Source organism: Asterias amurensis, chromosome 5 (genome assembly GCF_032118995.1).
Source record: "Asterias amurensis chromosome 5, ASM3211899v1".
Taxonomy (NCBI): Eukaryota; Metazoa; Echinodermata; class Asteroidea; order Forcipulatida; family Asteriidae; genus Asterias; species Asterias amurensis.
The window spans coordinates 23,563,775-23,576,680 of NC_092652.1; the positions used below are offsets into that span (position 1 = coordinate 23,563,775).

The following is a 12,906-nucleotide window of genomic DNA, read 5'->3' on the forward strand; positions in this document are numbered from 1 at the left end:
TTAGCTTTGGAGTCAAACTTAATTTGTCATCTCTCTAATGTAGTGGTTCTGAAAAGTCTTGTTGTCTTTAATAGATAATTAATAATAGTAGTGGCTTGCGGTGTACCTGTAGCTTTTAAATTAGGCATGCTGCGACGCTATTGGATTTCAATAATGTAGTCAGGTTGTTTGGCCATTCGTTTCATTCTTCTTTATCTTGGCTACAAGGCATCTGCTGACAAGTAAGTTGCACACCAAATTAAAACAATCCCCCAAACAACATTTTAGGGGTCTTACAGGTACCCATGAAGCGAAGCAATTATAGTTGAGTGTCTTACTCGTGATAGTGGTTCGAACCCACTCATCAAATCCATTTCTATTGACCCCTGGCATGCACTTCACATGCGGCGACTTTGCCATGCTCACCATTTTGGTCATCAATGGGTTTACGTGTAAACGCTGCATTGCCTTAAATGCGCACTTCACTGAATAACGCACAGTGATATTGCCCACCAGTGTGGCACATCCAAGATTATTTTGATGATGTCGTCAGGTGAATTGGGTCAATAGCCCAAATAATCATACTGTTTATCTGAGAAGGTTGTTCATCTTTTTATGGAAGCCATGGTAATCTTTCAGAATTTAAGTCAAAATTTTAAGTGGCGTCTTTTTTGTTTGTCCTGCCTTTAGCCGAAGTACTCATGTGTCTGTATGGACGGCTGGCAGACGGATGGAACTAGTAACAATCCGGCATGTACAATCGACATTGATGAGTGTAACGATAGGGACTACCCTTGCTCCTCCGACCCACTGGTCCAATGTATCAACGTTCCCGGTACCTACTACTGCGGTAACTGCCCAACAGGTGAGTGACTCTAATTGATTGGGTAAAAGACAAATTATATATCAAACCTTTGGGGCGTTGTGGTCGAGCGGTCTAGGCAATGGTCTTAAGTTCTGTAATTTAACGGATGTGAATTCGAAATCCTGGCCTGGTCAGTTCTGACAGTTATGTAAGGGCCGCTGCACCGTGGCAACCACCTTTTTGTCATTTCCTGTGCAATTTGGTCTCTTTTAGTTTAGGGGAGGGGGTCTACTACTCTTTATTGTTTAAATGGTTTTCTTTTTTTTTTCTTTTCTTTTTTCTTTTTTTAATGATTGTTTTCTGTGGTATATTGGTTTATCTTGTGCGATTATCTTGTAATATTTTATACGTGGCCGTACAATTGGATTTTAAAGTTCATGTATTTTTTATAGAAAATATTTGATTCATTTCAATCTGAAAGCTCTCTTGTTACCAAATTCCCATACCGATTCTCATGAGAATTATTTCTGCCTGAAATACTGTCAAAATAACATTCAAGCAATTGCTTTTATCAATTGCCGCATTCAAAACCCTGTGACTGGTGACCGGGATATTTTGCCGAGAGCAACTTACCTTTGTCAAACAATACACCATTCTGTTTAGGAGTGGAAAGCGCAATAGTTCATGTATTACTCGACCAAACAAAGCCCTATTCAGACTCTTTGTTCTTGTCTACATGGTAAAAAATAAGGGACTCCGATTCCCCTTCTACCAATCCCATAATGCCCGCCCACATTAATCAGCTGACCAATTTGTTGTGCCAAGAAGTCGCAATGCAACTTTTGCAGACAGATCAATCTCCGTTAATGACCCCAAAATGTGGATTAAGCTTTCTGTACAAATTAGAAATGCCAGCTCACTCACCTCATTTAAGACATTCAAATAAAGCTCAGCCTTTCCTACTAACTATTCATTTGTGCCTCAGCGCCCACAGAGCGAACTATGATTTTTACGCACTATAAATCACTTTTGTCTGATTGATTGATCGATTGATTGATTGAATCTGTCATCACAGCAATTGCATAAAGTTCCATCATAGACAACATGTGTTTAGTGCAAGCAGGTTTGAGAAAACAAAAATGATGAACAAATGATACTTTTCAGTTCAATTGGGAACAGGATGTATGACAGTGGCCAGCTTTGTTTACTATAGTTATTTCCACTGAAGGATAAACAATTGCATGTTTCACCAGCCCCCCCCCCCCTGAATTTGTCAATGCTTTATTTGTCTGATATAATGTAATGAAATTTATTGATTGTAGAAGTATAGCCATCGGCATTCCCATGGTGTTCCCCTAAATTAAGAAAATTATAATAAATCTGCAACCGTATTTGTTCATAATGTGGGAAAGCGGCAATTTTTTGCCAATATTAAATGTGTTGACCTGAAGCAAATATTGACCTAAGACTGGTAGCTCTTAAACAAAATACACCCTGTGGCATTCAACCAACTGTTATCCGCTAAACTCCTCTTCCTCTTTTCTCGGTACAGGTTACACCGGCAATGGAAACCAGTGTACGGATATTGACGAATGCTTGAGCAACAATGGTGGTTGTTCAGTATCCCCGTTGGTGCAGTGTATCAACAATGCTGGCTCAAGACAGTGTGGTTCTTGTCCCGTTGGTATGTGTCACTTTTGTTTCTTTTTAACTTTGAGTATTTCCTTTTAAAGGATTTGAGAACCTTTTCAAAATGTTCATAGATTTACATTAAACTTACATACTAACTGAGGTGCTGTAGTTTTTGAGAAATGAGTAAAACCATGTCATGAAAATACGTTTGTAAATGATTATAATAATCTTTCGTCTCATGAGACGAAAATTATTTTCATGACATTGTTTTACTCATTTCCTAAAAACTACAGCACCTCAGCATGTAATATTTTCAGGGAAGCTTTCTACTAACATTATCTTCAAACTGTGTAAGTTCCGTGTAAATCTGTGGACATTGTGTTTTTCGTCCTACAAAAGTTACATAGACCTTTTAAAAGTTTTTGATACCTTTTGTAGATCAAGTTTATGGCCATGATATCAATACCTACTCACTGTGCATGAAGATGTACATGTACCTGTATTTGTGATATAATTTACAGCTTCCGTTCCAGCTTCATCAGTTGTGAAGTTTTTGAGGAAAAACATTTTGAAAAACACAAAGCGATGTTTTCAGGAGAGTCACGTAATCCGTTGTACATGCTTAAATATTTTCCGTGTCACTGAGATGAAAATTTATTTTGTGAAATTAATTTGCTCATTTCTCAAAAACTACATACAGCACCTCAGCAAATAGTAGTTTAAGGGAAGCTTTCTACACATGTGCCATAATCTTTTAACCATGTTAGTTTAATGTAAAACTGTGGACGTTTGTGTTTTGTTTCGTACAAATGTTGTACCCAAACCCTTTAACAGATGTAAGATTCTGTCAACCCTTTTGCAATGTAAGATCTGATATCTACCAACAACTCACACACTTTATTGGTTCCAAGTGTTCGAATACGCGCAAGACTTGCACTGTATGTTTAGACGAGGCCTTATGTTCAATTTGATAATTAATTTCAGGGTATGTTGGAGACGGAGTGACCTGCATTTTTGTTGGAATCTGTAACCAAGACAACGGCGGATGCTCCTCGTTCGCAACCTGCACAGAGAATAGCGGTAAGCCTTTAGTTGAAAGGGATTGTATATGTTCGGTAATTGGAACCCATTGTTTGTGGCAATCTTATAACTGTGAGTTGGCTCATTCCTTGTCAAATCACTCAATGGGTTAAAATTTGAGCTTGTTGAGCCAAAATTACCCCATGAACCAAATTCGAGCAAATTCAAAGGGATAAGTAGGGTTTGAAAGTTTGCATGGTGGAAATTTGATATGGAAAGGTTTGCGGTAACACCGTGTAATGGTTGTCTCTAAATGAGTTGAGGTGGTTCTGAAAAGAATCGTTGGTTTCAACCATTGGTTTCGGTTGGAACCAACGGTTCTTTTCGGAACCACCTCAACTCGTTTAGAGATAGTCATTACATGGTGGTACCGCAAACTATTCCATATAAATTCGAAGCGGGTAGTGTTTAAAATTGCATTTGCATAAGACTAACCTGTGAAAATTTCATTTCAAAAGGTGGTAGTGTCTACAATATTTTTATAGATGGTTGTTCTTTAAAGACCATCTAGAGAGGAGAGCCTCTAGACAAGGTCTTTGTTTCTCTTTAGCAATCCTTCGGACCCCAGCTTGTTCCTGCCTCTGTATTTTAATTTCTCAGCCTGCAAAAATGAATACATATTTAAAAAATGTTGTGCTATGTCTTCAGGTGTACCCGATGGGCGTATCTGCACCTGTAACCAGGGGTACACTGGTGACGGTGTAGGCGCCAGCGGGTGCATACCCTCCTCCGGGGCCTCCTGTCTGGACAACCCCTGCATCAACGGGCGCTGTGAGATCTACGGCAATTCCTACCAGTGCATCTGTAATGCGGGCTGGACGGGAGACCAGTGCGGCCAGGATGTGGACGAGTGCGCCAGCGCTCCCTGTCAGAACGGCGGCACGTGTCATAACCTCGTCAACGGGTTCGACTGTGACTGCTTAAGTGGGTTCTCCGGGGACCAGTGTGAAGAGTCTCAACAATGTAAGTGGAATAGCAGGGATGCGATCTCTTTGGGGTTTTTTTTTTTCGGCGTTTTGCGAAATCCGTTTCCCCCCTACCCCCTTCCACCTTTTTTTGTTTTTAGAGTGTGGGGTGGACAAGTTCCCGTGTCTTATTCCTGTTTATATAGGACACATTTCAAATGACGAGGATTTGTGTGTGAGTCACAGCCCATATCACACCCTGCCTGTTGTGAATTGTATGGCAGTTCCAACACCACATATTGGGTTAATCTGTGCATCAAGTTTGATTGAAGATAAATTTGTTGTCACACGCGCCCTCAAGAGGCGCTATGTTATACTGTATCCCACTTTTGCTTTTGTGATAACTATATATATTTTTTATATGAATATTATGCATAATCTGAAAAGTCTGTATTGAGTTATTCTTGAACATTATCACCCCTTTTTTTTTTAAGGGGCGGGGAAATCAAGTTGAAGACTTAATTTGTTTGTGATGTGGGGATTTGTTTATGTTACTCCTGTGATTGTTTTCACTGTTGACAGCTTGTGGTGGCTACCTGAACGGCGAGACTGGCTTCTTTGAGTTCCCACCATACGGTCAGGTTTATGACCATGGACTAAGCTGTGCCTGGGTCATCACTGTGCAAGACAGCAAGGTACATGTACATGTAGATCTTACTACCCTAGCTATAGTCCCATGTTAACCCTCTGTTAATCCTGTGTTAACCCTCTGTTAATCCTGTGTTAACCCTCCGTTAATCCTGTGTTAACCCTCTGTTAACCCCCTTTAAACCTACCATACGGTCAGGTTTATGACCATGGACTAAGCTGTGCCTGGGTCATTACTGTGCAAGACAGCAAGGTACATGTACATGTAGATCTTACTACCCTAGCTACAGTCTCTGTTAATCCTGTGTTAACCCTCCGTTAATCCTGTGTTAACCCTCTGTTAATCCTGTGTTAACCCTCTGTTAATCCTGTGTTAACCCTCTGTTAATCCTGTGTTAACCCTCTGTTAATCCTGTGTTAACCCTCTGTTAATCCTGTGTTAACCCTCTGTTAATCCTGTGTTAACCCTCCGTTAATCCTGTGTTAACCCTCTGTTAATCCTGTGTTAACCCTCTGTTAATCCTGTGTTAACCCTCCGTTAATCCTGTGTTAACCCTCCGTTAATCCTGTGTTAACCCTCTGTTAATCCTGTGTTAACCCTCCGTTAATCCTGTGTTAACCCTCTGTTAATCCTGTGTTAACCCTCTGTTAATCCTGTGTTAACCCTCCGTTAATCCTGTGTTAACCCTCTGTTAACCCCCTTTAAAGCCATTGGACCCTTTCGGTTCAGAAAAAAAAATAAAAGTTCACAGATTTACAAATAACTTACAGGGTTTACAGAAGGCAATGGTGAAAGACTTTTCTTGGAATATTATTCCATGAAATGCTTTACTTTTTGAGAAAACAGCAAAACAATATAAATTCTCGTTAACGAGAAATACGGAATTATTTTTAACACATGTCATGACACGGCGAAACGCGCGGAAACAAGGGTGGGGTTTTCCGTTGTTTCCTCCCGACTCCGATGACCGATTGAGCCTAAATTTTCACAGGTTTGTTATTTGATATAGAAGTTGTGGTACACAAAGTGTGGGCCTTGGACAACACTGTTTACCGAAAGGGTCCAATGGCTTTAAACCCACCATACGGTCAGGCTTATGACCATGAACTAGTCTTGAATTTGTTTTGGTCTTAGCCCGTCTTGCCTTAATTCTTCCTTTCTGGGTTTTGGGAGATACATGTGTACGCCATTTGGAGCCAGTTTGATTTTTAAATGCTATGCTCTCCTGGGCATCCCGCTGTTGTAAAACCTAAGTTTTTATTTTCAAAGATATTTGTTAATGTTTTTACATGTTCTTGTGAATGCTTTGCCCGAATAAATATCATTATCATTATTATATTTAACAAGTGTCTTAATTTCTGTGCCCGATTTCCACCAGGTTGTCTACATCAGCTTCACCCGTTTCAAGCTGGAGTCCCACGCCAACTGCGACTACGACTTCTTACAGATCAACGATGGCGCTTCGGCATCCGCATATACCCTTGGCCGATTCTGCGGGGAGGATGTACCTGACCCGATCACAAGCACTCATAATCAACTTTATTTCTGGTTCCGATCGGACGGCAGTGTTTCCTATGAAGGTTTCGGAATCAACTGGTCCAGCGTAGACCCAGGTACATAATAATCGTTTTTATATCACACTTTACACACCCGTAGGGCATCTCAAAGCGCTCCCAACATCATTATCTCTGGTCACTGCAGGGGCCATTTATTCCATTCCTTAAACCATCTCAGCTCACATGGTGGGGAGTATACAGCCTGTGCAACAAATATGCCCTATTAAGCTGAATCAATCACAAAAATCATATCTGCTTTCACATGTACCCATTTACCCCTGGGTGGAGAGGAGCAATTATAGTGAAGTGTCTTGCTCAGGGACACAGATATCACGAGCGGGACTCGAACCCACACTCTGCTGAACAGAAACACCATGCACAATATCTGTTGAGACAACGCTCAATTCTTCAACTGCATTAAAGTGACATTTGCTTTTATTTTTGGTTTTACCACTTTTATTGGCGATTTAAGCACTGGATTTATTTTATTATTATTATTTTATTTGGGTTCTTACAATTGTTGTTTTTCCCACTCCCATTTCTTCCATTAGAATGCGGTGAAGACCTCATAGGCAGTAACTACGGCAGCATCAACTCACCCGGTTACCCCGGCAACTATCCCGTCAACAGGGACTGTGTATGGACGGTCACGGTGGATGCTGGCATGTACATGACGTTTGCATTCGGCACCTTACAGCTGGAGACTCACGAAACATGCGATTACGATTACGTTGAGGTAAAATCTAAAAATTTATTATGTTAATGAATTAAAAGATTGCTTTTTACGAATCCAAAATTATTTATGATGTTACTTACATATAATTTAGTAATTACGTTGCACTCCTAAGCTAGGAGCTTCGTCACACTGGTGACCATGTCCAATACGGAACTGCCTCTTATACCCTTTCTTGGTGGACATACATGTAGAGGGCATTGTGGCGTGGTTTGGACTAATTGGTCGTAAACGTTCTGGGGTTTATTTAGTTGTTTCTATTATCGCCGTTTGATTGGTTGAGAAGTGTTCACGATGCATACAGGCGTTCAAGGGTCATCGTTTGATCTAGGCGACCAATGCAAGAGGCCTGGTTCCTGCGAACGCAATATAAAAAAGTCACAAGTTTGCAACAAATAATTTGCATAAGTTGACTTGTGCTCAACTCTTGAGGAACATTTGCTGCAAAAATGGTCAAAATTGCGCCCAGTTACAGCAAACCAACTATATATTGCTACATGTACCTCATCATGCAATGTCTCAAATCCTATAAACGTTATCAATGTTTTCAACCTCGCCAATAATCACAACTATTTTTTCATTTTTTCCAATCTCCAGATTAGAGATGGTCTAACTGAAACCGCCGTGTCCCTGGGAAAGTTCTGCAGCACGCTCACCCCGGCACCTGTTCAGACCACTGGCCCCTATGCATTCATCCGTTTCCATAGCGACGAAAGTCTTACGGACACCGGGTTTCACATCACGTACACGTCGATGTCAAGTAAGTTTTTTTTTTCTTTTTTGAAATGTACTCGCCCCTCTTGCTCTCCTTGCCCTGTTAAGATCAGGGCCCAATTTCATAGAGCTGGTAAGCACAAAAATTTGCTTAGCATGAAATGTTTGCCTTGATAAAAGCAAAATTACCAACCAAATTTCCACATGATTTTCAGGATAAGCAAACAACGGCTAAATACCAGTTACAAGCAATATGCAACACATGGACATTTGGTTGGTAATCCTGTTTTTATCAAGGAAGAAATTTCATGCTTAGCATTAAATTGTTGCCCTTAGCAGCTCTATGAAAATAATAACGTCTGCACTGGCTGTGGCTGGCTGTGGCTGTGCCAGAGCCATATTCTCTAATGTTATGGTTAAAGCCAACAGCCGTAGCTGAAGCTTGATTTTTGTGGACTTCATAAAATTGCTGATAAACCTTGCAGTTTCTGGTAGATGAAGTATATCCATCAAGAGTAGTTTTTAAAAAAGATTTTTTTTTTTTTATAAAAAATAAATCCTGATTTATAACCAAATAAACTTTGATTTTAACGGATATGAAATTGCAAATTTAGTTCTTCAAAATCACAAGCCGACGATGTGAAATTTTTATATTCGGTACATTTTCTTAAATCTATGTTGATGATTTTTGTTTTAATAGTTGATCCAGGATGCGGTGGCGTTCTAACTGATGACGATGCGATACTGATATCGCCTAACTACCCCAATCCTTACAACCACAACGCTGAGTGTATCTGGACCATACAGATTGGCGCCGGTGCTCAGATCAAGTTCACAATTACAGACCTGACCATAGAGGAGGAGGCCAACTGCAACTTTGACTACGTGGAGGTAAACCCAAGCCCGATATTGTTTCTGCTTTAGTCTGATTTCCAATTTTGTTTGCCCTTCAAAATTATTTTTGAAATGTGATTAAAAAGCCTAAAAAGTCCTCTGTAGTTCAACCTGTACCGAATGAAATGTGACTACTTTTTCAAAGACGAAAAATCTTGCATGTAAACCCACCAAAACAAGATGGCTCAAAAATCACCCAATTTTCCAGCTCTAGAAACACATTTCAGTTCAGTTACCTTGATCAAAAGTGCACTGGCAAGCCGGAAGGGTTTAGTAGCCAAAACAAATCGCTCTCTGCATTCCAAAGAGGATACATGTATTGTGGGTTAATCAAAAGGTCAAATTCAATGCTGTTTTTATTGAATATCTTTAAAAATCAGGAATGAGCTGATAATCCATTGTAGACAAATGTACAGACCATAAATTAGAAATGTGACATCATCGCACATTTTGGATTTTGAAAATAAAATTTGAGAAGGGTATTAAACACCATTAAACACAGTGGCATTTTGACAACATTTTAACAATAGGCCTAGAAGCTTGTAATTTTTTCCCTATTTTCATAAGGATTCTATCTTTGAGAAAATGGGTGAATCACAAAAATTTACTGGACCTTAAATGCAGAAAACTGCATTTATGATTTAAATGTTCCCTTTTTCACAGTTGAGAGACGGGTTTGATGAAACTGCGCCGTTTGTCGGTCGTTACTGCCATGCTGATGCCATACCACCTCCTTTTGTGTCTTCATCCAACATGCTGTGGGTCAAGTTCGCATCTGATTCCTCTATAAATGCCGGAGGGTTCAGGGCAACCTATGAACTGAGTAAGTTGGGGACAGTTTTTTCTTCTCGAAATATTTAAATTTTCAATCAAGGCTCCAAAAATTATACTTTGATTGTCATAATAGATCATGTTACCGATGATGTCACATGTTTATTAAGGAGCCACGGAGAAATTGATTTTCTTGTAAACTTTACTTTTGCGTTTTCACTAATGATGAGTGCAAAACGAGTGATCAACTTTCGCTGCCAGAAAGTACATTTTTATATAAAACTTTGACCGTGACATCCAACATAAAACTGTGACTTCCAACAACTTCTTGCAGGTATGATTTGTACACAGCTCAATGGAAGGGAACATTCAATTTATAATTTATGGAGATTGCACTGTCTGACATTTTGGGGATTTTATTTTTAACTTGCACATCTCAAAACTTATTTAGCTGTTGATTTGATAATTCTTGAATTTATGTGGACTATTATGACACAAAATAAAACATTTCCGTATGACAAGTGTTGTATCTCACCAAAGCCTTTGGAATGTACCTGGGCCCAATTTCATAGAGCTGCTAAGCACAAAAATTTGCTTAGAATAAAATTTCTTCCTTGATAAAAACAAGATTACCAACCAAAATTTCCATATGTTGCAAGTTGCTTGTTACTGGTATTCAGCTGTTGTTTGCTTATCCTGAAAATCATGTGGAAATTCGGTTGGTAATCCTGTTTTTATCAAGGCAAAATATTTCATGTTAAGCAAATTTGTGTGCTTAGCAGCTCTATGAAATTGGGCCCTGGTAACTCTTAATGTCAATAAAGTTCATAGTGGTTTTGGCTCAATGGAAGTGTTTCAAGGATATTATTGCACAGTACATTTTTACACCACAACAGAAAAAAGGGGAGATCTCAAACTAGTTCAGCTCCCAATGAAAAGTATGCTTTTGTCTGTTGTAAACTACAAGATGGAAGTGAATTCACTCTACGATCCTGAAACCAGTGGTGTGTGTGAATGAAATAGATTGAGATATAAATAGGGTTTAATCTGGTATTCATTTTGTGAAACCAGTTGGTGCATTAAGTTATCCAAGGTTAACCACACTCAATGGACACCATCAATCAATGGACTTTTTTTTGTATCTCTTTACAAAGTTGTTGTTATGAACAGGCCCAAACAGTGTCGCTAAGCACATCACATTGATGCTTACCAGAATAGTAGTTTACCAGGGGAAATATCATGCCCCACAAGCCAGTGACTGGAATTCTGCTTGTTTTATGCTTTGGCCACATAAAAACAAAAACCTGTTTAGCGTCCCCGCCCGGTTCCTTTTTTAAAGACCGCCTCCGAAATTAAGTTTTGAAAAATAGTCCAGCTGTTTATGAAATTAAAAAAAATGTGTCGAACAGCCATTTAAAGACACTGGACACTATTGGTAATTGTCAAAGACCAGTCTTCTCACTTGTTGTATCTCAACATATGCATAAAATAACAAACCTGAAAGAAAAAACACCTGTGTCACATTAAGTAGTGTGCTTTCAGATGCTTGATTTCGAGACCTAAAATTCTAAATCTGAGGTCTCAAAAATTCGTGGAAGATTACATGTACTTCACTCTCAAAAACTATTTTACTGCACAGGGAGCCGTTTCTCACAATGTTTTACGTACTATCAAAAGCTCCCCATTACTCGTAACCAAGTAAGGTTTTATGCAAATAATTATTTTGATTAATTACCAATAGTGTGCACTGCCTTAAAAAAAAGGCCCTCTTCCTTACTTTTTTCAAATAGGGAGAATGCTAAACATTGTTTTTTTTTTAGGGGGGGGGGGATCCTTGGTGAAATTGTTAAGCACTTTTGTCTGCCTGGGCAGCTCTATGACCTAATCCCTGCATCTAACTGTCCCTTGAATGGTAGTTATGTGGAGCATTGTTATGGTGTTTGAAATGCTATGAATAAGTTCTATTGAATTTAGACACAATGCAGACTGATGGTGATCACTAGCTATTGGAACTGACACTATAAGCATTGCACACAACAAGCAATGTATATTACTGTAAAGGGTTGCTGGCTGGTAAGCAAAGATTATACAGCGCCGCAAGCCGCAAGGTGCGGAACTCGGGCTGAAATGTGAAATCCCACTGGACGCCATTTCGGCAAGTAAGTCTTTTGATACAACAATAGATCAGTGCAGTTCAGTGCAGACAATGACCATTCCTATCAATTGGAAACAAAGCATTCACTTGCTGAAATGGCGCCCATGCGTATTCAGGCCTGGAATTACACGGCAGCCACGACGGCCATGGTTGTCGATGCCCTTCCGACTGACCGTGATGCCCCTCGAAAAAATACCATTTTCACGGCCAAAACTGCCGTGCCCTTTTTTCCCATTGGCCGTCGTGCCCTTTTATTTTTACCCAAGCCCAAGATTTTATTATTGACACAAACATTTGTTTTCGGCAGACTACTTATTCCACTCCCGAGTCATCGCACACGCTAGCGCAAACCTGCATCGCATATAATCCACACGCTCGTTTATCTGACGTCCCGATTTCACAAGGAACCAGTCTAACACAATCCATTGATCAACAGAGGGCGCTGTTGTTAAAATGCCCATATATGGTATCCTCCGTTTGTGATTGGACGAAATATTGTTGGTGAATGAAATGACTCTTGGAAATGTTTACGAAGGAATTTGCCAAAATAAAGACGCAAAAAGCGCGTTTGGTGGAAGATGTAAAAGATGAATTTAAGAACTATGCCCCCAAATGCAAGAAAGTTAACTTACGATTACTTTTTTCTTCATAGAATTTTTTTAAATTTTTTTTTATATATAAACTTCTACTTCTTCTTTTTACAAAATCATTTGGTTTCTTTATGAATAAGATATGATTTATCAATATCTTGAATAACATGATTTATCAATATCTTATTCATAAAAAACTGTTCCATTGGGTTAACCACCCATAAGGAAACCTCTAGCCAATTTTTTAATTTACTTGTTTAATAAGGCTCATTACCCCTTCGATAACTTACTGGCCTTCGCGCCTTCTTTATTTTGAAACTTTTGGCCTTGGTGCCCTTTCTACTGGCCTTGGTGCCCTTCAAAATTTGCCTATATCCAAGGCCAAAGTGGCCTTGCCCTAAAAAAATTGTAATTCCAGGCCGGCGTATTTCACGTTCCAACAA

General features: G+C 39.5%; 1 protein-coding gene across 2 annotated transcripts in view; it reads left to right on the forward strand.

Annotated features, from left to right (window-relative positions):
• The window catches only part of LOC139936905 (cubilin-like), a 96,275-nt gene that overhangs the window by 37,207 nt on the left and 46,162 nt on the right, over window positions 1-12,906 (forward strand). For both annotated transcript variants that reach the window (XM_071931722.1, XM_071931723.1), the window contains exons 8-17: window positions 670-844; window positions 2,337-2,468; window positions 3,401-3,496; window positions 4,145-4,459; window positions 4,984-5,096; window positions 6,429-6,663; window positions 7,158-7,342; window positions 7,937-8,099; window positions 8,754-8,944; window positions 9,611-9,770. In XM_071931722.1, coding sequence (XP_071787823.1) covers window positions 670-844; window positions 2,337-2,468; window positions 3,401-3,496; window positions 4,145-4,459; window positions 4,984-5,096; window positions 6,429-6,663; window positions 7,158-7,342; window positions 7,937-8,099; window positions 8,754-8,944; window positions 9,611-9,770 — 1,765 coding nt within the window. The remainder of the gene's footprint in view (window positions 1-669; window positions 845-2,336; window positions 2,469-3,400; window positions 3,497-4,144; window positions 4,460-4,983; window positions 5,097-6,428; window positions 6,664-7,157; window positions 7,343-7,936; window positions 8,100-8,753; window positions 8,945-9,610; window positions 9,771-12,906) is intronic.